Source organism: Protopterus annectens, chromosome 1.part1, assembly GCF_019279795.1.
Source record: "Protopterus annectens isolate FY-2018-M chromosome 1.part1, PAN1.0, whole genome shotgun sequence".
Taxonomy (NCBI): domain Eukaryota; kingdom Metazoa; phylum Chordata; order Ceratodontiformes; family Protopteridae; genus Protopterus; species Protopterus annectens.
In genome coordinates, this window is record NC_056726.1 from 292,196,185 (window position 1) to 292,223,914 (window position 27,730).

Consider the following 27,730-nt stretch of genomic DNA (forward strand, 5'->3'; position numbering starts at 1 on the left):
GAGTGAATGTGTCCCAATAAAACCTGAAAAGAGACAGTCTTCCTCCCAAAGGAGCTACTACACCCAAATTAACTGGCAATTGAAAAGGCAAAAGAAGAACATCCATACTTGCCGAGGCCAGCAAGGGGCAATGAGTATTACCTTGCTCTTCAACCACAGCACTTTCAGAGGAAACTTGGGCATGAGGGGTAGGGGAGGGTAAGCATAAAGGAGGCCGGAGGGCCAAACATGGTCTAGAGCATCTCTCGGTGAATGTCCTCAATGGAGAATTAGAGCAAAGAACCTCCCTGCTTTTGTTGTTGATGGGAGAGGTGAACAAGTTGCGGCACTGTTGACCCCATTTGTGGGAGACCATATTTGCCACCGATTGATTGAGAGACCACTCATGAGGCATCAGGATGGTCCTGTTGAGCTTGTCCACTAAGATGGTGGTCTTCCCTGGTATATGCATCATTACAAGAAAGTGGTTGGAGGAGATCGCCCACTGCCAAACCCTCACTGCTTCTCAGCACAGGAACATGATCTGGTTCCCCCTTGTTTGTTGATGAACCAAACTACTGACAGGTTGTCCATTTGTAAGGCTATAGTTCCTACTGGAAGTGATCTCTGAAGGGCCTGCAATACTTGAAGCACCGCTCTCATCTCCAGGACATTTATATACAAATTGGTTTCTTCTGGGGACCACGTGCCTTAAACAGTCCGTTCCAAGTAATGCTCCCCACCCCAACTGGGAAGCATCTATGGTCAGCGTGGCATTTAGGGGAGGGAGAATAAATGGACATCCTTGGCAAATTTTTTCTTAGGAGTGTATCAACCACAGTAAGGACTTCCTGCAAACCTGACACAATTTTTATCAGATGTCGTAAGGGAAGTCGATGAAAAGACCATTGCACTGCTACAGTCCACTGAAGAATTCTCATATGAAGACAAGCAGTGGGTATTAAAGTTATTGCAGCAGCCATCGACCCTAGGGCTTTGAGTATCATTTTTAGTGGGGGAGAGGCATGAGAAAGAACGTGTCTGACATGCAATTTCAAAGTAAGAACTCTGTTTTGAGGCAGAACAGCTACACAACTGACTGTATCTAGATGATCCCCTATAAGCTCCAAGACTTGAATGGGATAAATGAAGTAAACAATTGTTGGCCGTTTCCAGAAAGTGCCTGGTTAGTGCCATAAGGAGCCAGACGTCTAAGGAAACCACTGCCATGCATGTGTTGAACACCCTGGGGGCTGTGGTGAGACTAAAGGTCAGGTCTCTGAACTGATAATTACGGGTCCCAGCCAGAAGCGTTGGTATTTTTTGAGAGTGCCTGTTCATTTTGATGTGATGGTACGTGTCTTGGAGATCGATAGAGTACATCCAGTTGTCCATCTGCAGGAGAGGCAGAATGGACTGAACCATGACCATCCAGAATATGGAATTCTTTACAAACTGGTTCAGATAAATGAGATCCAAAATGGGTCTCAGGTCCTCTGGGTTTTTTTTGGCACTAAAAAGAACCCCCGAGTAAACTCTGGATCCTTTTTGGTCTGGGGGGACCTCTTGGATGATTCTTTTGTCCAGAAGCTTTTAAATGTCTAGAGCTGCTAACTCCTTCTGACTGGGGAAGACATTTTCTTTTCTATAGGGGAACTTGAAAAAAAGAGAATGAATCATCCTCTGCATATGATCCTTTGCACCCACAAATCTTTTGTGATGGCTAGCCATGCTTTTAGGTGCAAAGACAAGTGCCCCCAACTGCCTCCACAGAGGGACACTCGGCCAACCTTTCAGGAGCACTGAAAGGATCTGTCTGAGAAGGAATCTTGAGACCCTTGAATTTGCGAACCCTCTCTGCTTGGTGGCCGGTGTCTTTCACTGTAGCCACTTCCCCCTCTGCCGAAGGGGGACAAATCTCTGCGTGACTCTTGGAAAGGTCCTTTTGTAGATTCCTAGAAAAGGGCCTCTGCGAGGTAGAAAGGCGGATTCCTATGGCAGACAAGGTCTTTCCATCCTTCTTACTGTGGGAGAGTGTCTCAAACTGTTGGTTCAAACAAAGAAGATCCATCAAAAGGACTGTTGATGAATGATGCCATGAAGGGTTACGCAAAATTGCACAACCGTATCCAAGCATGTTTCCTAATGGCTATGCCTGAACCAGCTGCCCATAAGGAACCTTCAGCTGTATGCAAGATTAACCCCATGAGCGTGTTTGTAATGGATTGCAGGGTGGCCAGTCATGAGAAAAAAATACTCTCGTTCCTCTGAGGACACAGACTCAGGGGTAGAGTTAAGAGTTCCTTAACCAAGTTCCTCTAAACTTACTGAAATGTGCCAGGAAATTCAGCAACCATAAAGCAAAGGTCACTGATGCATATACTCGCTTCCCAAACTTGTCCAACACCCCTGACTCCCTATTAGGGAGATGGACAGTGGAGCTCTGTTCAGCTAGCTCCTTCTTATTGACTGGTGCAACAACAATGGCATCTACACTTATTCCCTTGGTCCAATATTGTCCGTCAAAGGGGATGTTCCTATCTTGTCTGGTTGTTTGGGAATCGGTTCTACGGAGTCCGGTTTCTTCCATGCCCTGTAAGAGACAAGATCTATAAGCTCATCCGCAGGTGGGATAAACCAAGAAGTATATTGTCTAGACCTGAAGGCTTCCAAGAACACAGATTCCTCCTGGGAAGGGTTTTAGGAAGACCAACCACCTTTCTGGCAAAGGATCTCTATACTGTCTCCAAACGAGACATCCTCAGGTGGAGATCTAGAGTACCCTTCTCCTTCATGAAAATCAATGTCTTCTGGGAGGGATTCCTGCAGGAAATCCAAGTGCCTCCACTTCCACAACCTCTTTCGAGGAACCTCTCAAGTGGGGTGCTCTGGACAGGTGTCAAAAGAAGCAGGGACTTCCCTAGTGGGAACTGTCTGAAAGCTCATCCGAGCTGGCTGTCCCCGAGGTGTAGGATGAGTAGACTCGGACAGAGGATCCAAAGGCACAAGACACAAAACTGCCCTGGGGTGAGAGAAAACCCTCTCCACTACCTCGAAGATAGAAGGGCCAGGACAGGCCAAGGACAATCCGACTGGAGCTGAAGCGGTCAAAGCAGACAATCCAAAGCTCTCCCAGACTCTCCTCTCTGAGGAAGGAGTCGGAGCCAAGCTGTCCAACTCCGAAGCCCCGAGGAGAAGCAATGTCACTGAAAGCTTCAAAGTCGAAGTCAACCCCTCCGATCCAATGCAGATGCTTTGGCTCTAAGAACCATCATGCTCCAAAGGGGTAAGGGCTGAATGGATCAGAGAAGTAACCTGAGTGGAAGATAGAAGAATCTTCAGATCCAATAGTTCAACTCTCAGGGATGTCAGATCCAAGGGCTTCGAAATGGCGGGGTGGACTGCAGGAGGAGTGATAACAGGATGGAAAGAAGGTTTAAGGCTCTCAGATCTGATGGGAGATGAAGCTGACAAGAACCCCATCTGGATCTGTGTTCCGAGGAATTTTCTCATCATCCTATCCACCTCCATCTCGGAAAGACTTTGCTGAAGGTGGCCTGGAAGTCTTTTTAGGAGTCTCTAAGAAAAGGAGACCTCTACCTTGGGGATACCCGCTCCAGGGAAAAACCTTGGACTTCGGAACCAAAGGGACTTGGCAACAGTTGACATTGGATCCAAACTTCAAACTCTTTGAAACCTTCTTAGGAGGTTCAGATGGAAGTGCTGACTTTGGAGACTGCACGGGAGAACGTTTTCGGTGCTCCCTGGGCTCCTCTGATTTTTCAGAGGAGTTCTGAGCCACTGATGAAGTACCAGAGGAAGGAGCAGAAGCTGGAAGGAGGCCTTTTACGATGAGCTTATTTCTCCTGCCACTAATGACCCTGGGATTAAATGCTGCACAAATGGAGCAAGAGGTGTCAAAGTGTGCCGGGTCCAGACAATAAATGCACTCCCTGTGGGAATCAGAGTTGGGGATCTTATGCCCACAGGAAGTACACTTTTTGAAACCAGTAGACTTATCAACCATACTGTAAAGTCACAAAAGATAACGCCTACAAATAAGGAAAAGGGAAAAGTTGTTTTTTTTAGTTATAAAAGACAGAAGAAAAATACTAACAATGGTAAGAGAGAACACCTCAAAGCGAGGTAAAAGAGGAAGAAGGGTTACCAACAATGGTAACTAAGATTACCAAAAAAGAATCTTGGTAGTAAAAAAAAGTTTAAAAAAACACATGACAAAGACATTATTATTAATAATAAAGCAGCAACAGCCAAGGAGAAGAAAAAACAAGACTATGCACTCATTAAACCCACTATGAGCTTGAGAAATCGCAATCATGTCCGATCTTAAAGAGCGGCAAATGAGATGTAAAGTAACTCAGTAGTCAGGGGCATTACGGGTAAGGAAGGAGGTCAACAGATCTTGGAATCTAAACAAAAGTGGCAGAGTTGGATCCGAGGGTCGGAGTCAAACCCATTCGTTGAGGAACAAAGTGTTAGCTTTTCTAACACAAAACTAAGATCCTAAAGAGGAGATCTGTTTTCTGGGAAGCTTCTTATTTAGCACCCCTTTCAAAAAAAATTTTGTGTGCAGTGCAGTTGCACTGAAAGAGGGGGATCCATGGTCACACATGCTGAAATGGCTGACAAATGAACCTTGGCAGAGGAATAAGGCAGGTCATAGGATAGTAACTCACACAAATACTGCAAAATCAGAGAAACACTAGCCCCGAATGGGTGCTGGTTGATTTGTTGGCTCCAACTAGAAAACATTTTCCACTTGATTATATATGACTTTATAGTAACAGGCATGCCTACCTCCATTAATACCTGTTGCACATCCTCAGAAAACAGGTATCTAAAAGGTAGTAAAACCCTAACATCAAGGTAGTCAGTTGTAGCTTTGGGTCAGGATGCATCAAACATCTGGTATGTGAGGAAGCTTGTCTTAACTGTCCCCTGGTCAATTCCAAGGGTGAGCCACTGCTGTCTGGGTCAGAAGGAGTCACCACAATGATCTTTTGGAAGTCCCCTTGAATCATTAAAAGTACCCTGGACACCAGAAGAAAGGGTGGAAGAGCATACATGACATTCCTGTCCAAGGAAAAGAAAAGGCATTTGTTTGCCAGGTCTTCCTGCATGGAGTCCTGGAATATAATTTTACCAGTTGATTGTTTACACAGGCGGCAAAAGTATCTACCAGAGGAATTCCCCACAGATGGATCAAATCTTTTGAAGACCATCTGATTCAGTTTCCAATTTGTGAGGTTCTGCCTTGGCCCTGCTCTGCTTGTCTGACGCACAATTTTTGCTCTGACTAAGGATGCCTGTAGTGAGAGACTGTGCTATAAAGCTATATCCCATGCTAACATGGCTGACCTGCACAGGGGGTAAGATTTGGTTCCCCCAGTTAATTGTTTAAGCACAACATCACTGTGGTATTGCCTGTAACTACTTAAAGAGGTCCCAAGGAACACAGATGACAGAGAGTTTACAGCCTTTTATAAGAGTGAGCACATCTTTTATATTTGCGTGTTTTGATCTAGCCTTTCTTGTCCCAAAGACCCTACACTTTTATACCCAATGACACTGCTCCCCAGGCAAAATCTGAGATGACTACTGTGACTTGACTACTTTGCTGAGACCAATGAGATTTCAGATACTACTGTATGCTTCTCATGTGGAGTCTTACAAGAGGTTCATGAGACTCATGGAAGCCATGAGACCCAAAATTCTGAAGGTAATCCCTCACTGTGAAAGAAGTCTGAGAGGAATCCCCCCCCCCAAAAAAAAGATCATCTAAATATTGATCCATTTTTTTCCACTGGAAGAAAAGCTCTTTGTACTGAGGTGTGTAGCAGACACACCAGAAACACAATCTTGTGTGACTGAGTCAAAAAAGATTATGGAATGTTTTCTTATAATCTCAGCCTGTGTAAACCTCTTACCCAGGTGACAGATTCCTGACAGTTTGCAAAAAGACACTGCAAAGATAAGCAAATTGATGCACAAAATGAAAAGTTGCTTTGTAGCAAAATGAAAAGTTGCTTTGTAGCAAAAAAGAAACAATCACCAATATATCCAACAAATTTAATAAAATTCTGACATCTCGGCCAAAGCCTTCAAGGAGTAAAACACAAAGTAAAAAACTTGCCCCATATATACACATACAAATACATCAATTAAACAATTATACAATTAAAGAAGCACTCTCCAATTACATTCTTCATTTTCCTATGGACTGAAGTTTGTAAAACGTTCTCATCTGAAATGTCTACTATGACATCTAAAAAAGGGACACATCCCAATTTTCAGACTGTCAAATTTTAGTCCAAATCTATTATTTTGTAAGTCAGCTATAAATTCATCAACTAATTCTTTCCCTCCCTCAACCAGAAAAATGAGGTTGTCGATAAATCTGTAATATTGGATAATGTTTATGGAAAAAATCTTCTACATAAAACTGTTCCCTTTCGAACAAGCCCATACTAAGGTTGGCATACAGGGTCTATGTTAAATTTCAAACATCCAAAATGTCGAACATTACATGGTCGAGATCAAATGTTCGACATCTGGATGTTTGAACATAAAAAAAATTTAAAAAAAAGCGTAAACACAGACAAAAACACATTAACAGTATAGGCAGGGGGGCAAGCCCCCCTGCACCCCACACCCCCCTACTTAAATATACCAACTCAGAGACCGCACTTCAGTGCAGAAAAGGGAAATTCTCCCTATCTGCACCGTACGGTGACGTTGAAAGTCTATCTTCGAGCACTCAAAATTTCGAACGTTTGGTCTCGACCATGTAACGTTTGAAATTTTGAGCGTTCAAAGATTTGACAGGTACCCGACATACATATGGGCAAAGGCTGCCCCCATGGCAGTGCCTTGTTTCTGATGGTATAACTCATTAAATTCAAAAAAAAATTTTGTTAAACAGAAATGGACAAGCTCTACAATATATTCTGCAGCAGGACTGTTTCCCAAAAAACAACTTGTTGCCTCAATACCAAAACTAGGCTGGATGCTGGTGTATAAACTTTTTACATCTATTGCCACCCAAAATTACACTTAATAGTGCTCATTTTTTTCCAGAAAATCAAACACATCATGACTATATGAAGGCAAGGTGCAAACTTTGGGAAACAAGTAACTGTGAATAAACTCTCCTAGTTTGTTTAAGAAATAATTAAGGCCTGAAACTATAAGCCTGCCTGGGGGCTGCCTAAGATCCTTATGTAACTTAGGAAGGCAATAGAAATAGACCATTTTACAATTTTATGCATTAAACTTTTTTTTTATGTCTTCCTTAGAAAAATAGCCTAGTCTATAGCCCTTGTGCAACAAATTCTCATATTCCTTTAATTCATTTTCATACACAAGGTTATCAACTTTTTCATAAACATTAGTATCCATCAAATGCTCCTGGCACATAGCTAAATATTGGATACAAGACATGATCACCAGAGTATTGCCTTTGTCAGCCGGCTTAAAAATTAAATCACTTCTGTTACTTAATGCTTTCACTGACTTCCATTCTAATAATGTTAAATTGTAATTAATGTTATACATTTCTTTTTTAAAGTTTAAATACTCATTATTCACAGCAAAATTAAGCATTTCAAGAAATGTATAATACCTTCATTTAAAAAGGTGGACTAAATGTGCTATTATGTTTAACATGACTTGTATCAAAGAAACAGTAAGCATTAGACTCCATGTAAAAATCACATGAATTGAAACTGTCATGTAAAATGCTAGTGCTACTATCTAAAACATCGTCTTTAGCCACATTATTTACATCTCTAAAATAATATTTCAAATGTAAGTTCCTGCACAATTTAAAAATATCACATTTCAATTCATGCAACCGTGGATGAACCGTGGGTATAAGTTTTAAACCCCAGTTTAACACAGCAAATTCAGTCTCAAAAAGAAAATGTCCAGATAACATAGCCACTTAACATTGCAACAGGGAGATTTACCATTTACCTCGCTTACAGCGTTGTGGTTGATGTTCACGAAATCCCATGTTGCCTTTTTCCCGGTATCGCTTGGTGCCTTGTCTCCCCCCCACCACCACCACCACCACCATAACTTTGTTGTACATTGCGAAAAGTTTTTTGAAATTGTTCTGTTTGCTGAGTCACTGGCAATGATGGAAATTATCTGTTCTCCCCTTCATCTTCTTCAAATGATGTATACTTTGTGTTATACTCCTTGAAGGCTTTGGCCGAGACGTCAGAGTTTTATTAAATTTGTTAGATATAAAGATAAGAAAATTGTCTAAGCATGGAAAAATGTGGACATCCTGTAACTTGCAATGGGCTCTAACAGGGATTAGGTACTTTGTGCTTCACAAAGGGTAAGGCAGAGAACTGATATTGTGATCCAGACACAAAACACCTTAAGAAACGCCTGCAAATTGGATGCATAGGAATGTAAAGAGAAAGCAATTTGAACTTGGGCACTATCACAAACTGCATCCAGAATTGGTCTCCAAGAGTTTTCTTTCTTTGGTACTAAACATTCTTGAGTAAAATTCTTCCCCTACCGGAAGTGGGGGGGGCTTGTATGACCCCCCCCCCAGAAAAGCAGGAGGTCAGGATTGGTACAGGAGAAGGAATCCCCTGAAAAGGAGGAATTTCCTCTCAGTGCCATTTGTATCCTAGATGGATCACAATCAGCTATCATTAAGAGATTTTGGTTTTTGGTCAGTGAGGATGATCAGATAGGTGAGCTTTTTCCTGATCATATAATATTTTCTTATAAGAAAGGTAAAAATTTAAAGGAAATATTGAATAATAATCTCTTGATAAAAAGAATTCCTGAAGTCACTAGCATGGGATCTTTTAGATGTGGATTTTGTAGTTTATGTGATAGAATAATTGATGTCAGATGTATTAATAATGTCAACCATTACCCTAAGCACTATTTTACTTGCAAATCTATTGGTGTTGTATATACACTTACTTGCTCTTGTAATAATACATGGTATATTGGACAAACTAAAAGAATGGTTAGGGTGAGAATTTTAGAGCATCTAAAAGACATCCGAAACCATAATTTATCTAGTCCAGTTGCCAAACATTTTTTAGAAGCTCATGAAGGAAAAGCTGATAGTTTAAAATTCAGTATTTTGGGCAAACCTTTTTGTTGTAAAGGTGATAATATTTGTGATAGATTATTGGAGCTAGAAACCAGAATGATTCTAAAATATAATACTTTAAAACCTTTAGGATTGAATTTAGAATTAGGCATATGATAATTTGATTAATCAATGTGTCATGAATATTTTTTGATGATAAAATATTTTTTGATGATAAAATAAAATAATATAAAATGTTTATATTTTTATATTGTTGATACAAATATTTAAATATTCATAAGAATCTAAAAACAGGAAGGTCACTTTAAATATATTTCAGATGCTTCTTTTCCCTCCTTTTTTGTATTTAATGATGTAATAAATTGAATAATTGATCCAATTAATGTTTATATAAATACTGTTACTAAGTAACATTGAATTGTGATCCTTTGAAGGCGAATGCGAAAGCGCGGTACCAGATCTTTGGAGAGAATAAAGAAAACTTCTGCTGGATTAAGTATTGGCTGTTTGGTGTGTTTCAGATTTACTCCTTTGTTTTCGCTATGTTTGTTTGTTACTATTGAGTTTGGATCACAATCAGCATCCACTTGTCTGTAACAAACCATTGCCAAAGTGAGAAATGGAGTTTCAGACTTTCTAGAAGATGTAAGGAACTGCAAGGGTGGGAGAGGGAACAATGTCCCTGATACAGTCTTCTGACTTGTTTGACTGTTCTTTGCTTTGGGGTTGCTGTTTTCTTTTGAAACCTCTCAGCCACTGTGTTTTAAATGTCTGCTTACCAGTATTCTGCGGAGACTCAGTTTATTTTGTTTCATCCCAGAATTAGATAAAAAGAGCATAAAATCCTTATGATAGTTTAAAGGAGGAGGGCTGAAAACTCAGAGATTCTCATCACATTATTTGATAATATCTGCAGCACAGGGATCAAACACTGATTCTCTATCAAATGAGGGAGAATTAAAATGTAATTTCTGTCATCTTTTGTGAGGTTTTGAGAATACAGCCAGGCAAACCTCCTTAAAACAGAACCAGTAAAGAGCAGTCCCGGAAGTATATACAGAGTCATACACACATTTCAAACCATGAGTAGTGACCTGAGAATAAAAGAAATTAAACTACACTAAAAAGAACTGTCCTCACTAGTGGAGACTGCAGTAAACATTCCTCATACTTTCACGATTAATAAATTTTAACATATAAGCCTGACAGTTTAGAATTCTAAAAATCAAAGTTGCAGCAGCACACATTTTTTCCCAAACTTAAAAACTTTACCATCCTTATAAGGAGAAGAATTAAAATTAGCAAAATGCCTGGCAGTAGCTAGATTAACTAAAGTTACAGCTGCTGGGTCGGGTCTGGAAATAGTGAACAAAAACTGGAAAGACTGAGGCACTTCGTACATTCTATCTACTTTCGTATGGGTAGCAAGTTGGCTGTCAGGGAAATCAGACTGAAAAAAAAAAAAAAAAACACATCCTCCAATGTACTGGTGGGATGGGTGAGGGCTCTGGAAATTCCATTTGTAGCAAATCACAATATTCTCTGAGGGACTGAGAAACTTCAGTATTCTCTCACTGTAAACAATGGGTCATTCTAGAAAAGTTTCAGAAAAAGAATCTTTTACAGGGATAACCAAATACAACACTCTCCTCAGAATCTAAATCAGAAACCTGAGGAGAAAATACTGCATCTCTCCCTTTCACACTCCCCTAAAGATTCCAAATCTTGAACCTTATCATGGAATGAAGAAACTCTTTATTTTACCTGAAACAACCTTCCAGAAGGTTCAACGGCCTGGGAAAGACCTTGAACCAAGCCCAATAAATTACTCCTGTCCACAGTATTTAGTTGTGTGTCTCATCTTGACAGGAAAGTCAAGGAAAACAGATTCAGTATTGCCAGCAATAGCTTCCCCAGGGATGGGCACAACATTCTGGCTAAGCAGGGGCATATTCTATTCCTCTTTTGCCATGACTGACAAAAGTGGCTCTCCCTTGCCCACTGAGAGGGCCCCAACAACTGCAGAGGATATGGTTTACCTCCAGAGACTGTGGGGACTACACCACAGGGATCCAAAGAAAAACATGAGTTGTCTGAGGGACCAGACTTGGCCATAGCAAAGTCACCTACCTGCGGTTGGAGCAAATTATCAGCCTGTTGTGGCAAAGGCTGCTTAACAGTACTTTTGGTTTTATGGCTGGAAGAAGGTCCAGCCAAAGGACTGGTAGTTTGTTCCATCGTTAAGCCCAAATTTGCATTTGTTTTCTAGGGAAGCTTAGCAGAAATAGTCAGTAAAACAGGAAAGCAGCAAAACGTATTTTCTCCACACAAAAATAGTTCTAAAACAACTTTTACCAACAAAAATGTGCACTCCCATTTAAAAGTATATAAAAGTAACAAGACAGTCACAGAAATTTTTTTCCTGGCTAAAATCTACCTGTTTAAACTACCTTTTTTGTGAGAAGCAATCTTAAAAGTACTGTGAAAGGTTTTTCCCTAAAGGGGACTTACCTGCCCAGCGATGGAACAGCATTAGTCTACCATCAACTCTAGAAAGCCAACAGAGTAGCGTTCTTCTCAGTGGCAAGAAAGCTGCGAAGAGCCTGGCGCCCAAACCTGTCTTTTTAGTCTGCTCAGCTCAAGCTGACTAATGGTTTGGACAAAGGAAAGGTGTCCTGGAGCTTTGGAACCCAGGCAGTTGTGATATCCTATGCAGCAGTGATCAGTATAAAGATCATAAAATTTCAAACTACCAATCAGCCCTACAAATATTCTAAAATGACATGCTGTATGTGAAAGTGAGTCAATAATGAACTTCTGACTTCTGACATCAAATTTTCCAGATAGGATGTATTTTTTCAGTCAAAATATGTCCAAAAGGCTTTAACAGATGTTGGGCTATTACTTGATACAAAGGGTCAATACTCAGCTATTTGGGTACATCAGATTTTCAAAGTGGGAAGTACAGCACCATTTTTAATTGTATATCTCAAGCAGAATAAACATTTGCACTTTCCTGTTCTACAAGTTTAATTTTTAGGCCAGCATTCCGAAAAGGAATAATAAATAAATGACATATATACAACCTTACTAAAACATCATATTATTTCTCAAAGCAGACATATTTAACACCACACATTTTCTTAATCACTAGCCTTGTCAACATCATGTCACCTTTAACGGTATTTAGTTCCACATATTTATATAGCTATAACATATGTTACAGACACTTGCTCAAATATCATGTCTGTGTTGCAAACTCAACTTGTACACTCTGTTACAATGTTTTTTATTGCCTCTGCCTTCTTGACCCCGGTCACGGCTGAAAAGGTTTTACAGACCAGGTCTCTGATCCATTTAACAAATACAAAGAATTAGTAAATAAACCACAGGACAATCTATATCAGTAATGCCATTTCTGCCTTACTTGAATAGTTTTTGTGATTTTCACTGTAGGAGAGACTGCCCCCACTTGTGAGCTGCTTGTTACAACTGGTGTGCTCCTCTTCAAGCTCAGTTTTTCCCTGGCATCAGTCAATGGAGTGACTTTTTTATCAGCAACAGCGTCAACCTGTTGCTGCTTCCGAGAGTTCAACATTTCACGAGCATCCTGTACTTTCCCTTGGATTTTAAATCGAGCATCTTTCTGTACAAGTTTCTCCCGAGCATCCTTTACTCCCAATCTGAGTCGAACATCTGTAACACCTATTTTTTGCCTTGCATCAAATGTTCGCTGTAAGCCAGTACTTGAATTCTGGGTAATTCTGCTTGTACTGACTTGTAGGTTTCCAATTCTAGACTTTATTCCACTGGAGCCTAGTACCGGCCTGGGATTCTGTCTTTAAAAGTGAACAAGAACAAACAAAACAGAAAAAAAGAATGGTTAATGACAATCACCTCTTTTACAGTAAAGTGATCAGGTTTATATTAACTTGTGCAAGCTTTTTCTTTTTTCAGCAAAACTCAATCTTCACACTTCTGGGAGCTTAGGGATAAGTTGATTGGTTAGAAAATGCTGTCAAGGCAGCCAATCTAAGAAAATGAGGCACAGATATTTCAATTTTAAGTACATAAGCCAGGCAGAGAAGAACTTGCTAGGAAAAGTTTAATAAAAAAAAAGGTTCACCTTAGGGTAACATTTATCCTAACAATCGGCAGTGGTAAAATGGTGTAATAAAATGTGTACATTAATTAACAAGAGTACAGATAACATTTGGCATCACTTCATCTGTGTCAGTCATCTAACTCAGGTCCTCTCACAAAAGAAAAGGAGAAAAAAATCATGCTCTAAAAAAAAATAAACACAGCAAAATATATCATACACTTGCAACTTTTTTTCACAAGTAGAAGGAAAAACTTAAATAAATAAATAAATAGAAAACAGTATTACTGGCATACAGCCCTGAATCAAATTAACTAAAACACAGGTTATCTCTGAACTACACGGGAAAATCAACAATAAGAAAACTCAATCACTAAAAAGTACCATAACCTATGCAATGCTCTATCCAGCAAGCAACTTAAACAATTACAATCATGCCACAGAAAATAATGTGAAATAAAAAACTATACACACACACACACATATATATATATATATATATATATAAAATCTATATATGACCTACGTACACACTATCTATACATTTATATAAATACATATGTATACACACACAACATATATATATATATATATATATATACACACACACACACACACACATATATACACACACGCGTATTTTTTTTCCTACATTGCATTAACTTTTGTATTCTTTGATTATACATATTCTAGTATGCAACTATTCTTTGATTTTATATATATATATATATATATATATATATATATATATTCTACTATGCAACTCATTTAATTTTGTATGCTGGGGCTTTTCTCCTAGGGTCTCCACTGAAAACAGGCCATATGGCTCAGTTGGACTAACCCGGTTAACAAATGTCAAATAAATACCACACACACACACACACACACACACACACACACACACACACACTTCCAGCCCTCAAGCTTATGTTTGAGGGCTGAATTAGAAAAGTACTACTGTGTTCACAAGTAGAACATTAACCCCAATCCTTAAGCGGACCGATTCCCCTAGAACAGCACATGCTGTAAATTTCTCCACAAATGACACTAACAAAAAAGCAACAAAAATTACTGCAACTTGATAGCGATATCCATATTTACATCATGTGATGTGGTTGTCTGACACCCCATCAGAGGTGGTCTTGATAAATGTGCAAAAGCAGCCTTTAAAGCAGGATAGCTGCAACACCAAGAATCAATTTTGTGACAGGAATGTGATATAAAAGAACTTGAGCAAGAGGGAGTGTATAAATATTTGGGAAATGATGAAGGATCAACAATAAATCATGAACAAATGTGAAGAAAACTCAGCAAGGAATATTTTAGAAGACTTAAAACAGCACTGATCCCTAGAAACAAAGTCCAAGCTATAAACCAATTTGCTCTTCTTGTCCTAACTTACAGTTCTGCAGTGACTGACTGGCCCCAAAAGGTGTTGGATAGATTGGACACAAAAACAAGAAGGATACTTCATGCTCATCAAATGATTTAAAAAAATCAGTGCATACCAAGACTACATATTCCCCATTCTGAAGGGGGTATCGGCCTCCATGAAATTGACTACATGTATAGATCTGCAATAGTGGGACTGCATACATATCTGCCGACTTCACAAGACCCAAACATAGTGAAAGTGTTCAATCATGAGGAGTACAAGTCTAAGATAACTTCCTGCTTAGTTTAGCAGAAGCATATCGGTGTCAACCGGGAATGGAAATCAAACCAGAAGTAGATAAAAATCAGGCAGCAACTGAATGTGCCAAAAAAAAGAAAAAGAAAGAATATAAGGTGAAGGATCAGATAAGCAGGCAAGAAATGTGGAAAATGCATAAATATCGTTGCAAGTATAGAAAACTCTTTGAACAAAGTACAGCTGTTTACACTTATCATAAATGTAGATGTTCGAAGTGTATTTACTGTTGCAGTCATTACATGTGGGTTATCTGCTTGCAGTAGCCCTCAGTCGGCCTGATTAACAAAGTCTTGGGTCCTGCGTCAGATGCTGTCCCTTCTTCCATGACGTCAGGGGTATAAAACATGCAGCCGACGCCATTACATCAGTTTTTCTTGCCCCAGATGTCAGGTGCCCCCCTAATGGGAAGCTATTAAATCTATAACTACAAGGATATATCTCCAACAGAAAAGCAAATACACCAAAAAAGCTTTTTGAGCATAGTAAGTGAGAGTAGAGGTACAGCCAAAAGAAGAAAGGGGGCTGGAGGGAGGGTAACCAGGACTGCAACAGTGAATACACTCGAACATTTACATTTGGGTAAGTGTATACAACTGTACTATGTTCTTCATGTTTTACTGTTGCAGTCATTACATTTGGGTAGATTCCCAAAACTAAGGTTGGGAGGAGGAATTTAAGTAGAATTAGAACCAGCTATAAGGCCCTGCAAGACTGCAGTGGCAAGGCTAGCTCTGGATTTAGAGAAAATGGGCAAATGATAATGCATGGTGAAAGTATGTACAGAACTCCAGGTAGCAGCTTCTAGGATGCCCCTGGTAGGGACACCCCTTATAAAGGCTGTGGAGGTAGATGCAGCCCTGGTTGATGGGGTCTGATGCCCTGTGGGATAGGTTTTCCATGGTGCTTATAGCAGAAATGAATGCAGTGTCCTATCCATTTTGAAATGGTTTGCTTTCAAATAGCTTTCCCCTCTGTCCCTGCAGCAAATGCCACCAGCAGTTGTTCAGATTTCCTTTGAAGTTTAGTCCTGTCCAAGTAAAATCTAAGTTGTCTGTGCACATCTAAGGAGTGCAGTATCCGTTCCCCTTTGTTCTGTGGGTTAGGAAAGAAGGTAGGCAAATGAATGGACTGATTAAGAGCTACATTGGATACCACTTTGGGCATGAAGGAGGGATTGGTTCTGAGGAACACCCTGTCCACATGAAAGATGATGAAAGGATTCACTGCCTTAAGGGCCTGTAATTCACATACCCTTCCTTGCAGAAGTGATTGCTAAAAGGAAAGCTGTTTTCCAGGAAATACATTTTAAATCTGCAGTAGCAGCTGGCTCGAAAGGAGGAAGAGTGAGTTTCTCCAAGACAAAGTTAAGGTCCCAGGCTGGAGTTGGAGCTCTCCTAGGTGGCCTTAAATTTTTGGCCCCTCTGAGGAACTGCTTGAGCAGTGGGTGAGAGAAGGGGGGGGGGCTCGGCTCTGTGCTGTAATGAGCTGAAATGGCTGAGGCATGAATTTTGATGGTGGAAAAGGACAAGCCCTTATGAAGCATCTCAGTCAAGCATTGTAGAATCTGAGGTAAATTGGGCACTGCTGCGCTCATCCTTTGAGATGGATTCCAGGCACAAAATCTTTTCCATTTTACAGCATAAGATTTTCTAGTACTAGGCCTCCTTGCCTCTAAAATGATATCCATCACCGATTTACTGAGGGGGTGGTAAAGGAGAGATTAGGTAATTAGCCAGGCTTCTAGGTTCAGGGTTTGCAGCTGAGGGTGCAGAATCTGGTTCTCCTGCTGAGACAACAGGGAAGGAGTCTGGGGCATGTGCCATGGGGCCAAGCGTGACACACTGCGCAAGAGGGGGTACCAGTGTTGACATGGCCAGTCTGGTACAATTAAAAATTATCCTTGGCTTGTTCCGTTTGATCTTTAGTAGTACCTTGGAGAGCAGAGGCAGAGGAGGAAAGGCATAAACTGATAGGTCTTTCCAACTGAAGGATAGAGCATCTACTTTCCAAGCTAGCTTGTGGGGAATCCTTGTGCAAAATGTGTCCAATTGATGGTTCTGGGGGGAGGCAAACATGTCTATATCTGGGCTCCCCCACTTGCTTGTCAACATGTTGAAAATCCTTGGTTCCAGTTTCCACTAGTGTGGGTCCATGAGATTTCTGCTTAGTCCATCTGCCAGTGTATTTAGTTTTCCTGGCAGGAATTGAGCTTGTAGATTCACTTGGTAGCTCAAGGCTGTGTTCCACAATGCCATGACTAGTCTGCAGAGGGGGTAAGAATGTGTACCCCCCTGCTTGTTTATGTACCACATGACAGTGGTGTTGTCAGTCTTTACCATTAGTTGTCCTGGAAGAATGTGGTCCTTGAAGGCTGTCAGAGTATTCTGTACAGCTAACATTTCCTTTTGATTTATGTGTAGGTGCATTTGACTTGGGTTCCATTTGCCCTGAATGCACTTCCCTGCCAGGTGAGCCCCCCCATGCATATTCTGATGCGTCCGTTGTTAAGGTTTGGGCGGCAGGGGGTAGTGTGAATGGTAGTCCCTTGTTTTGGTGGCAGGCCTCTGTCCAACAAAAGGAACTCTAGGCATAGGCAAGGTATGACAGGAATCATAGCTTCTAGATCCTGTGAATGTTGACACCATAGACTTTTGAGATATCATTGCAGTTTCTTCATATGCAGCCTTGCATATAGAATTAGAAGAATGCAGGAGGCCATGAACCCCAAGGCTTGCAGTATTTGCCTTGTAGATAACTGGGATTTTGTGGCCACTTGTTTGAAGTAGGTTGTCAAATGAGTCCGTTTCTCTGGTGTGAGGAAAGCCATCTGGGAAGGTGTATTCAAGCTTGTTCCCAGGAATATAATTTATTGACAGGGTACCAAGGTGTGATTTCTTTTCGTTTATGGTGTACCCCAGACAAGTCAGTACCCTTTGAACAAAGGCCAGATGATTCAAAAGTATGGCATGAATTATACAATCGTCCAGGTATGGATATATTTGAATATTTCTTTGCCTGCAGAATGCAATGACTGGAGCTAGGCACTTTGTGAATACGCTGGGCGCAGTAGATAAGCCAAAGGGCAGTGCAGAGAACCGAAGCGTAGGTATCTTCTGCAAGATTCCCTGATAGGGATGTGCAGGTATGCTTAGTGCTGCCAACTATGCATCTTTGCCTAGCACAGGAAGCAGCTGAAGAGTCAGCATCTTGAATTTTGGAATTACCAGAAAGGTATTTAGAATAGAAAGGTCCAGAATAGGACGCCATGTACTGCCTTTTCTGGGTACCAGAAAAAGTCTTGATAGAAACCTTGTCCCCTTTCCTCTTCTGGTACCAACTGAATAGCCCCCATGCTTAAAAGCGAGAGAGTACTTGATTTTGGTCCTCTGCCCACTAATTTGGGGGTAGATCTTGCCACCCGCTTGGTGTTGGTAAGGTGTGGAAGTGAAATCTGTATCCTTGGGACACCATATTTAAAACCCATTTGTCCTGGGTAATGAGTTCCCAGTTTTTGGCCTGGTAGTCAGATGGCTAACCGACGACAATTCTGGATAATTAAACCGAGAACCGAAATATTTAGAGGCGAAAATATACCGACGACAGATAGTGCGCTGATTAAATAAAGCACAAAACCGACAGCAAGGTATGTCGTGGTCAAGGCCTAGGCAAGGAATACAATACGAATGAAAATCTTTATGAGGCATTTGCTTTCCACAAGTAATGCAATTATTAACTTTTACTGACATCGGTGAGGAGCAAGAAAAAGTTTCCCCAACGAGGTACTTAGCTTTAGTTGAAGACTTCAGTTCTGAAACTTGAAAATGAAAATTTCAGGAGTCGGCCAACCGGCACTTGCGAACTGCTTCTGCTTCGGGCACCACACGGCAAGAAAGACTAATGTAATGGCATTGGCTGCATGCTTTATACCCCTGACGTCATGGAAGAAGGGACAGCATCCAAAGCAGGACCCAAGACTTTGTTAATCAGGCCGACTGAGGGCTACTGCAAGCAGATAACCCAAATGTAATGACTGCAGCAGTGAAACACGAAGAACATCATCATGTTGATCAGGATCGGATGCGGGAATGGTTAAGGACAGGTGAATTTAAACCAAAAGATGAAAGGTTGATATTGGCGGCCCAAGATAGTGAACTATGTACACTTTGGTTTAAAAAGTCCATTGAACTTGTGGGAGAAACAGACAAAAATGTACAAATGTAGGCTTTGTAAAACAGAATTGGAAACAGTTGCACATCTTGTTGCTGGTTGTGATATACTGATGGCAGAAGGATTGTACACTGAAAGGCATAATAATGTGGTAACACTGAAAGGCATAATAATGTGGTAACACTGTTGCACTGGGGATTGTGCAAACATTATAATACTGAGAAACCTGAAAAGCACTGGAAACATGAGCCACAAAGCATGGATTATTGAAATTGCTACATCTAATGACTACAGTGTCTTACGTACAGAGAGACACAAAGTCATAAAATACCAGGATTTGCAGACAGAAACAAAGGCAATGTGGAAGAAAGATACACAGACAGTTCCAGCAGTAGAAGCTGCAACATGTCTTACAAAAATGGATTTACAATCATACTCAGATATGTGCAAATCTGTACAAATTACAGAAGGAGTCATTACTGGGCACACATCTGTTGGTTTGGGAATGGATCGACCAATAAATGCAGGAAGCCTGCCTGTATATGGTGGCAATACTGGCAATTACAAAACTGTAGAAAACCCATTTAAAATAGCCTATCAGAAGTGTAATGTATATGAAATTGACCTTTAATCTCGACTATCATAATGAGAGATGACCTATAGTTCTGTGGAATATGCCCAAATGCATTCTTAAGTAATCAATCAAACATATTATCAGAATATACGGTTGGACAGAAACATCCCATCCATTTCTCTATGTCAAGAGATTTTCAATAAGGATTGTCAACAGTCTGAATGAGGCTTCTCTACAAATTTCAGTTAATGTCAAAAAGTTTTGTTAGGTAGAAAAGCATTCATCTGTGGATTCAGCAGCTGTTCAATGAGTTTTAAATTTCATATTAATGGGAAAAATATTATACAGGATTTTGTAACTTTGATTTATGTCTCTTGCAAACTCAAAGCAACTGGAATACTACAATTTAATTTAATACAAAAAAACATTAAAGTGTTTCAGCTTTTCTTTCTTATAAAATATATTAAATGCAACTAAGTGCTCTTGCCACAAGACTGTCTACCTTGTATAACTTAATAAATGAACATAAAAGTGGTATAAAACTACGTACCTATAGTAGGTGGAATGTGCATGATTACTATAGTAGTATTTTTATATTTATTTATCTTTTGTTGACTGAGTTAGTCCCACTAGGCTAGTGTCCTCTTTTCAGGGGAGACCATGGGCGATTATGTATATTCTTCTTCTTTCGGCTTTTCCTGGTTAGGGGTCGCCACAGCGGATCACCTGTCCGCTCATGACTGGCAGTGGAGTTCTACGGTATCGAGTTGCCAGCCCGGCGCCCAAACTTCCACAGAAGGCACACACATGCACGCACTCACACCTAGGGCCAATTTAGAGTGTCCAATCCACCTACAGCATGTCTTTGGGATGTGGGAGGAAACCACAGAGCACCCGGAGGAAACCCACGTGACCACAGGGAGGACATGCAGACTCTGCACAGAAGGCACCCCAGCCAAGAATTGAAGCGGAGAACCTCTTGCTGTGAGGTGGCAATGCTAACCACTGCACCATCACTGCCGCCCAATTATGTATATTACTATGGGAAATATTACTCGGGCACTGGAGAACTTTCCCAACTCTTTTCAACAGGTACCGTGGGATTTTTTATATCTACTTGAGCTGTCACCAACTCAAGCCGATGGAACTTTGGTTTAACCTCTCATCAGAAGTATGACACACTCAGGAGTGCGTTGCCCCCCCTTATGCTGCACTTCAATATCAGCCATCCATCTACCTGGTGTGGGAATATAACCCACACATTCTGCAGCAAAAGCAAGTGTGCTAAATATTGTGTTACTGAAATTTAGCAGTCTTGTATAGTGTTCTGCCACCACAAAAAGACTGAAAAACACTGCTTCGGCTCTGAAGGAAACTGCCACCACAAAAAGACTGAAAAACACTGCTTCGGCTCTGAAGGAAACTTACTATTCATCTCAGTATTTTATATACCTTAAAGTTAAAATTTTATCAGCCAAAGCAAAGCCATGAACAATTAATACAGAAAGGTTGCGTACTTACCATAATGACAGATCTAGAAAAGTAGATCCATCCCTTGTAACAACAAGATTAAGCTGGCAGACATTAGGAATGCACATCAAGTAAAACTTTTCCAGCCTTCCAAGAACCCTACCCTTACCCACTAATGTTCCGCAGAACCTAACCTCTTCAGATCTGAGGTCAGCACTGGGAAACTTTAGCCAATAGAAAACTACGGCTAAAACCTACTTTGCCAGAGATGGGGGAGATAAGCAAGTAAGTTATAAAGGATGGACTTATTTTTCCAAATCTGTCATTAAGGAGGAAGTACATAACTTTTGTATCCGGTAAGAACAAGACCATCTCCTGTAACAACACGGTGCAAACTCAAACCAATTCTCTTCGGTAGCCTCCCTTTCAGGAATACATTCCTTTTTAAGAGCAGCACCAAAAAGAACTGTATTGGATAACACATTAAGCTTGCAGTCGTGGCAGGCCTTACAGCTAGGTGAACTACATGTCTGCCTAGGGTGCCATTCTGCTTGGGGAGCTTTTCCAACCTTTATACATTCATTTATTTTAGGCATCAAAATGATGCAGGAAAAAAGTTTGAGAAAATAAGAAAGCAATCTGGATGGCATGGGAAGGCCAGAATGGAATAAAGGCAAGTCACCATAGAGCTCTTTGCTTAGGGCTCTATTTCAACTATGGCTAGCCCTACTTGTGATGTCTTACAAAAGTGAGGGAGAAGGCCAAATGCCTGCTGCCCAAATATAATCTATGCAGCCTTCTTCAAACAAACAGCAGTCAAAGTAGCCACCAGAATAGGCCTGTGGAACAAAAGGAAGAAGTGTTCCGCAGTTAATGTTACAAAACGTAATGTGCTCAGAAAGTCACCTGGCTAAAGTAGCATTAATGACGCTTTAACACTTTCATATCCAAGAAAAAAAAAAAACACACAGAACTGATTATCTTTAAATGCTGTCTTTTCAATTTAAAATCTCAGGTGATGGTCTACACAGAATGGAGAGATTCAAAAAGTTTCATATTTAACATAATGGAAGGTCGGAATTCAGTTCCATCTTCATTACATAAAGGACAAAGGCAAGCAGGACTTAGTCGGCCTGGCATCTCAAACCTTTCCTTGGTAACTAGACCTTATCTTTACGCAGGAGGCTGTGTAGAAAAGGACCCACCTCAAGATCTCTGAAGTTCGTGCAAGGCATACTAACTACATAAAAAAAACAAAAGCAGATACAAACAACTCTGTAGACACACTCGGGACTGAGAATTTTGGAAAAACAGCAAGGATGGTAATGAAGATGGAACTGCCAGTCCAGATATATCACTATAGTAAGAATCTTTTATATCAGAGCATGAGAATTTCATTACCCTAACACAGACCTAAGCTCAAGATCTTGGGTGGATCCTTATGAAAGAATACTCCAGATTATGGTGGTATTGAAGGAATACTTCAATTTAGAGATCAAATCTAACTTACACTGTCTTGCATAAGTATTCAACCATGCCCATGTGGACACTGCACAAATATATAACTCAGTGATTTGTTTCCGAAGAATGCTTTAGAAGTAACTATAGCCCTAGTACAGTGGGCCCTGGGTACAGATACTAAACGCTTGTTGTACTTTTGTTAAGAGAACTGAATGCAATCCGATAGCCATTTATACAACATTAGCTTCAATATAATACTACAACAGGTTTCCTAGATGGATGCATACTGATCAACAGCTTAACTTCAGCTCTCTTACTGTTAAAACAGAAAATGAAAAAAAAAGTGCCGCTGAACTGTTTGTTGGGTAAAATCCAGTTACTGACTAGTAAGTATACTACTGCCAGCAAAGAAGAAATTAAAAGTTATGCACTCACCATAACAGGCAATGTGTTGTTCATTTTCATTCTTCCTCAATTAATAGGTTATTGATCTGATCCTCAGATCTGACTTGGTTGCATACTTCAGACATTGCATCCAACTCGAACTCCCCCCCCTCTACCCTTAATGCCCTAGTCCATTCTCAATACCTCAGATTGAGTCTGTTACCATAAAATCCCAATTAATTAGATAAAGAAAAGGATATCTCAAAAAATAGGACTCAAACCCGGAACTACAAGTTCCAAAAGGTTCCTCCAGAACTTTATAGGAAAGGGGATGGATGGGTGAGAAGTTGAGGAAGAATGAAAATGGACAACACAGATGCCTAGCTATGATGTGTACAAAACTTTTAAATCTGATATTGTCCTTTTCATTCTTCCTCAATGAATGGAACAAAGAGTTCCCAGCTACTTTAACCTTGGGTGGCCATAATGGAAGGATATTCTGGAAAACCACCGAGGCAAAGGCAGCTCTGCTTTTGGATATTAGATCCAATTTGTAATGAGTAACAAAAGCATGAGCACTGAAAAATGTGGGTGCTGTGCAAATATCATCAACAGTCTTGACCAAAAAGCAGATGAAGTGGCTATGGATCTAGTTAAGTGGGCTTTGGACAGTCATGGCAGAAAAATGCCTTGTTGAGAATAGGTCCAAGAAATGCAAATCAGTAGTCCATTTAGCCAATGCAACTTTGGAAACTGGAACAGCTGATCTGATTTTCTAACTTGTTTCATTCTATGTAGATAAAAACATAATGTCCTGTGCATATCTAGCAAAAGTAGCATGTATTCTCTCCTTTGTTTGAACAATTTGGAAAGAAAACCAGCAAATGAATGGATTGGTTAATGTCAGATTCAAAAGCCACTTTGGGTAGAAAGGAAGGGTATGTCAGTAAAGTTACCCTGTCTTTATGGAAAATAATGTACGGAGTCTTTGATAAAAGAGCAAGGGGTTCAGAAATTCTTTGGGCAGAAGTGATAGCTACTAAAAAGACTGTTTTTCATAACAGGAATTTTAAATCATTTTTTGCTTAAGGTTCAAAAGATTTTTGAGTCAGACCTTGTAGTACCACAGTCAGATCCCAGGGAGGTGAAGGACCATTTATTAGTGGTCTAAGGACACAAGTGCCTTTGAGTAAGGCTTTACATAACTTGGAAGAAACCAAAGAATAATTTTCATCTCCTATATAAAAATTTGAAATAGCTGCCAGTAGTAATCTAATCATAGAAAAACTAGCTCCTTCTTTAAAAAGTGTAGCCAGAAAATCAAGAAACCAGAGCATTAAAAGGGTCAATATTATTTCTCAACACACAAAGAGAAAAGCTTTTCCATTAGCTTCTGTAAACCTTCTTGGTGGAAGTCTTCCTGTGAAGATATCAGAATGGTACTTACAGGGGAAGAAAGTCTGGGCTGTCTGGCTATTATTGGAAATGGAGAAACCATGTGGCTAGTTTGAAGGCTGGTATATTGGAATGACTCGTCCCTGAGGGGTGTGAGAGGAGATCTGGAGCTGGGTTCAGTATCCAGGGAGGACAGCGAAGATGAGACCACAGGAAGAGGAACCACACCTGTCAAGGCCAGAAGGGGCAATGTGGATGACTGAGCTCTTCAAGCCGATTGCTTTCTGTAGGAATTTGGGGTTCAAGGGAAATGAAGAATAAGTGTAAAAAAGACTGGATGGCCACACGTAGACTAGAGCATCTCTCAGTGACTCCACCTGAGGGGGTATTAGAGCAAAATAACTGCTGCACTTGTTGTGGATTGACACAAAGACGTCACAGCCAGGTTGGCCCCAATGATGGAAAATTTTCTCCGCTGCTGATTGTTTGAGAGACCACTCATGAGGCATCAGAATAGACCTGTTGAGTTTATTCGCTAGTGCGCTGGCTTCCCCCAGACTGTTCATTATAACTAGAAAGTGGATGGTGGAGATCACCATTGTCACACACTCGCAGCTTCTCGGCAGAGAGGGTATGACCAGGTTCCCTCTTGTTTGTTCACGTACCAGACTACAGGTATGTTGTTGGTCTGAACTGCAATAATCCCTACAGGAAGAGCATCTTGAAGTGCCTGCAACACTAATACAACTGCTCTCATCTCCAGGACATTAATATGCAAACTGGTCTCTTTTGGGGGGGGGGCACGTGGCTTAGACCGTCCTTTACAAGTAATGCCCCCCACCCCAACTGGTAGACATCTGTAGTCACCATGGCCACTGGGGGCAGTAAAACAAAGGGCTGGCCTAGATAAATGTCATCTGACTGGATCCACCACTGTATATGGGATTTCCAAATCAGCGTAAACTTAACTGGGAAGGACAAGGGTGGTCGAACAGCCCAATGAACAACTCGAGACTTCTGAAAAACATGCATATAGTAACGTGCTAATGGAAGTAGTACTACTGCTGCTGCCATAGGCCCCAATGCTTGAAGAATGAATCTGGCTGGAAGAGACGGACAGGATATAATTTGATGAACCTGGAATCTGATTGTGTCTATGTGATGAGTCGGTAAAGATGCAATTTGCTTTGTTGTGTTCAGATGTTTGCCAATAAACTCCACGCTCTGTATTGGTGTCAGATTTGACTTGGCATAACTGACTGTTATTCCCAGTAAGTGAAATCTGGAGCAAACAGTTCCTGGACTGTTGAAGGACACGCACAGAGGGGGTGCTGAGGAGCCAGTCGTCTAGGTATGGAAACACTCAATCCTTTTAGTCTCAAGTGAGCTGTCACTACTGCTATATATTTGGTGAAAACCCTGAGGGCTGTGGCGAGTCCAATGGGCAGGGTTCTGAATTGGTAATGACTGGCCAAAAGCGTAAATATCTTTAGGAGCGCCAGTTTATTCTGATGTGATAGTACACATCCTAAAGATCTATAACGCACATCCAATAGTCTTTGGAAAGAAGTGGCAGAATGGACTAGTAATATAACAAGACTTTTTCATGAACTGGTTCAGTTTGCTTAGCTCCAAAACTGGTCTCAGGTTCCCTGTCTTTTTGGGCACTAAAAAGAAGCGTGAGTAAATTATGAATACTGTTTGGTCTGGTGGGACCTCCTGGATGATTCTTTTTTGCAACAGCTTTTGAATTTCTCAGACTGCTGCCTTCCTCTGACTGGGTAGAACATCGGGAAGCTTCTTTCTTTTGTAGACTGCGAGTTGGGAAAATGGTATGAAGTAACCTCTGGATATTATTTTTAGCACACAAATATCTTTTGTTATAGCAGCCCAGGGATCTAGGTAAAAGGACAATCGTTCCCCTGACTTCCTCCAGAGGAGGGCAGTCGGCCAGCACTTCAGAAGCTCTGATAGGGTCTACCGGGAAATGAATAGTGGAAACCCTTATTTTGCAGGCCTCCTCTGCCTTTAGGGAGATGGCTACTGTGAGAACTACATCCTCTGCCTCTGAAGGAATTGCCTCCACATGGATCTTGGAATGGTCCCAGAGATTTGCAAAACCACATTTGCTTACTGCCTCTATAACTTCTACAGAATGTTTGTTAAAGGGATAGAAAACTTGATTCCCACAGCAGACAGAGTCTTTCCCTCTTGCACGCTGTGTGTAAGCATTTATTTCACAGATGGACCAACAGACAGGCAGCGTTGATGAAAGAGGTCTTGAAAGGCTCCACAAAGTCGCACAGCCACATCCAAGCATGTGTCCTTATGGCAATGCCTGAACCAGTTGCCCGTGAGGCACCTTCAACTGGGTGAGAGACCAACCTCATGGGCACATTGAAAATTGATTAAAAAAAATATATATATACATGTGGCCAACTGAAAGGATGATCTTTTGAAATCCTCTGCAGACATTGATTCAGAGAGAGAATTTGACAGTTCTTTGGTCAAATCTATCTGCAGCCTTGTAAAATGTACCAAATAGTTAAAGGAACACAATACAAATGTCGCTGAGGCAAAGGCTGACTTTCCAAATCTGTCCAGTGCTCTAAAATCTCCGTTTGGCAGGTGAACAGACAAGCTCTGTTTTGCTAGCTCTTTTTTTAGAGGCTGCCTCCACCAGCATAGCATCTACTGGGACTCCTTTGTTGCAGTGGGGTTTACCTTTAGGGGAGCAAGGAATTTGTCAGGTTGGCTTGGTATAGGCTCAAAGGAATCAAGGGATAAGACACTGGATCTCTAGAAAGATAAAACGCCCTTTCCAAAAGCTCGAAGGCAGATGGACCCGGAGAAACCATGGCCACCTGCACCAGAGCTGAGACTTCCAGTACGGGTAAATCACGACTGCAACTGGATCCATGCCTGGAGGAGGGAACCAGACCCGAGCTATCCAGCACCAAGGCTCCAAGGGGCAGTGATGGATCCGATAACTCTATGGATCTGACATTTCAGCACCAGAACAGAGTAGAACTGGTAAGGGATGCTGTCAGAGTCGAGAAAGTGATTCTCTTCAGATCGGACTCCAGACTTCTCGGAGCCTTTGGATCCTGGGGGTCCGAAACCGAAGGACAGACTGGAGAAGGAGATAGTACTATGCGAGTAGTGGCCTGAAGACTCATGGATCCAATAGGGAACAGAGCCAAAATGACCCCCATCTAGACCTGTCTGAGCTCTGAGGAACTTTTGCATTATGTTAGCCACAAGACTTCTGGAGGATGTGGTAGACCGTGACCTAGAATGTTTTCTGGGAGTTTCCATAAAAAGGGGAATGGAGCCTAGGGGAGATAGATTCAAAATAAACGAAGGGGAGCGATTTGGACTACAAATCATACT

At 41.0% G+C, this 27,730-nt stretch overlaps 1 protein-coding gene across 2 annotated transcripts in view; it reads right to left on the reverse strand.

Annotated features, from left to right (window-relative positions):
- Positions 1–27,730, reverse strand: part of POLDIP3 (DNA polymerase delta interacting protein 3) — a 1,331,876-nt gene that overhangs the window by 1,263,844 nt on the left and 40,302 nt on the right. For both annotated transcript variants that reach the window (XM_044074576.1, XM_044074567.1), the window contains exon 2: positions 12,519–12,930. In XM_044074576.1, coding sequence (XP_043930511.1) covers positions 12,519–12,930 — 412 coding nt within the window. The remainder of the gene's footprint in view (positions 1–12,518; positions 12,931–27,730) is intronic.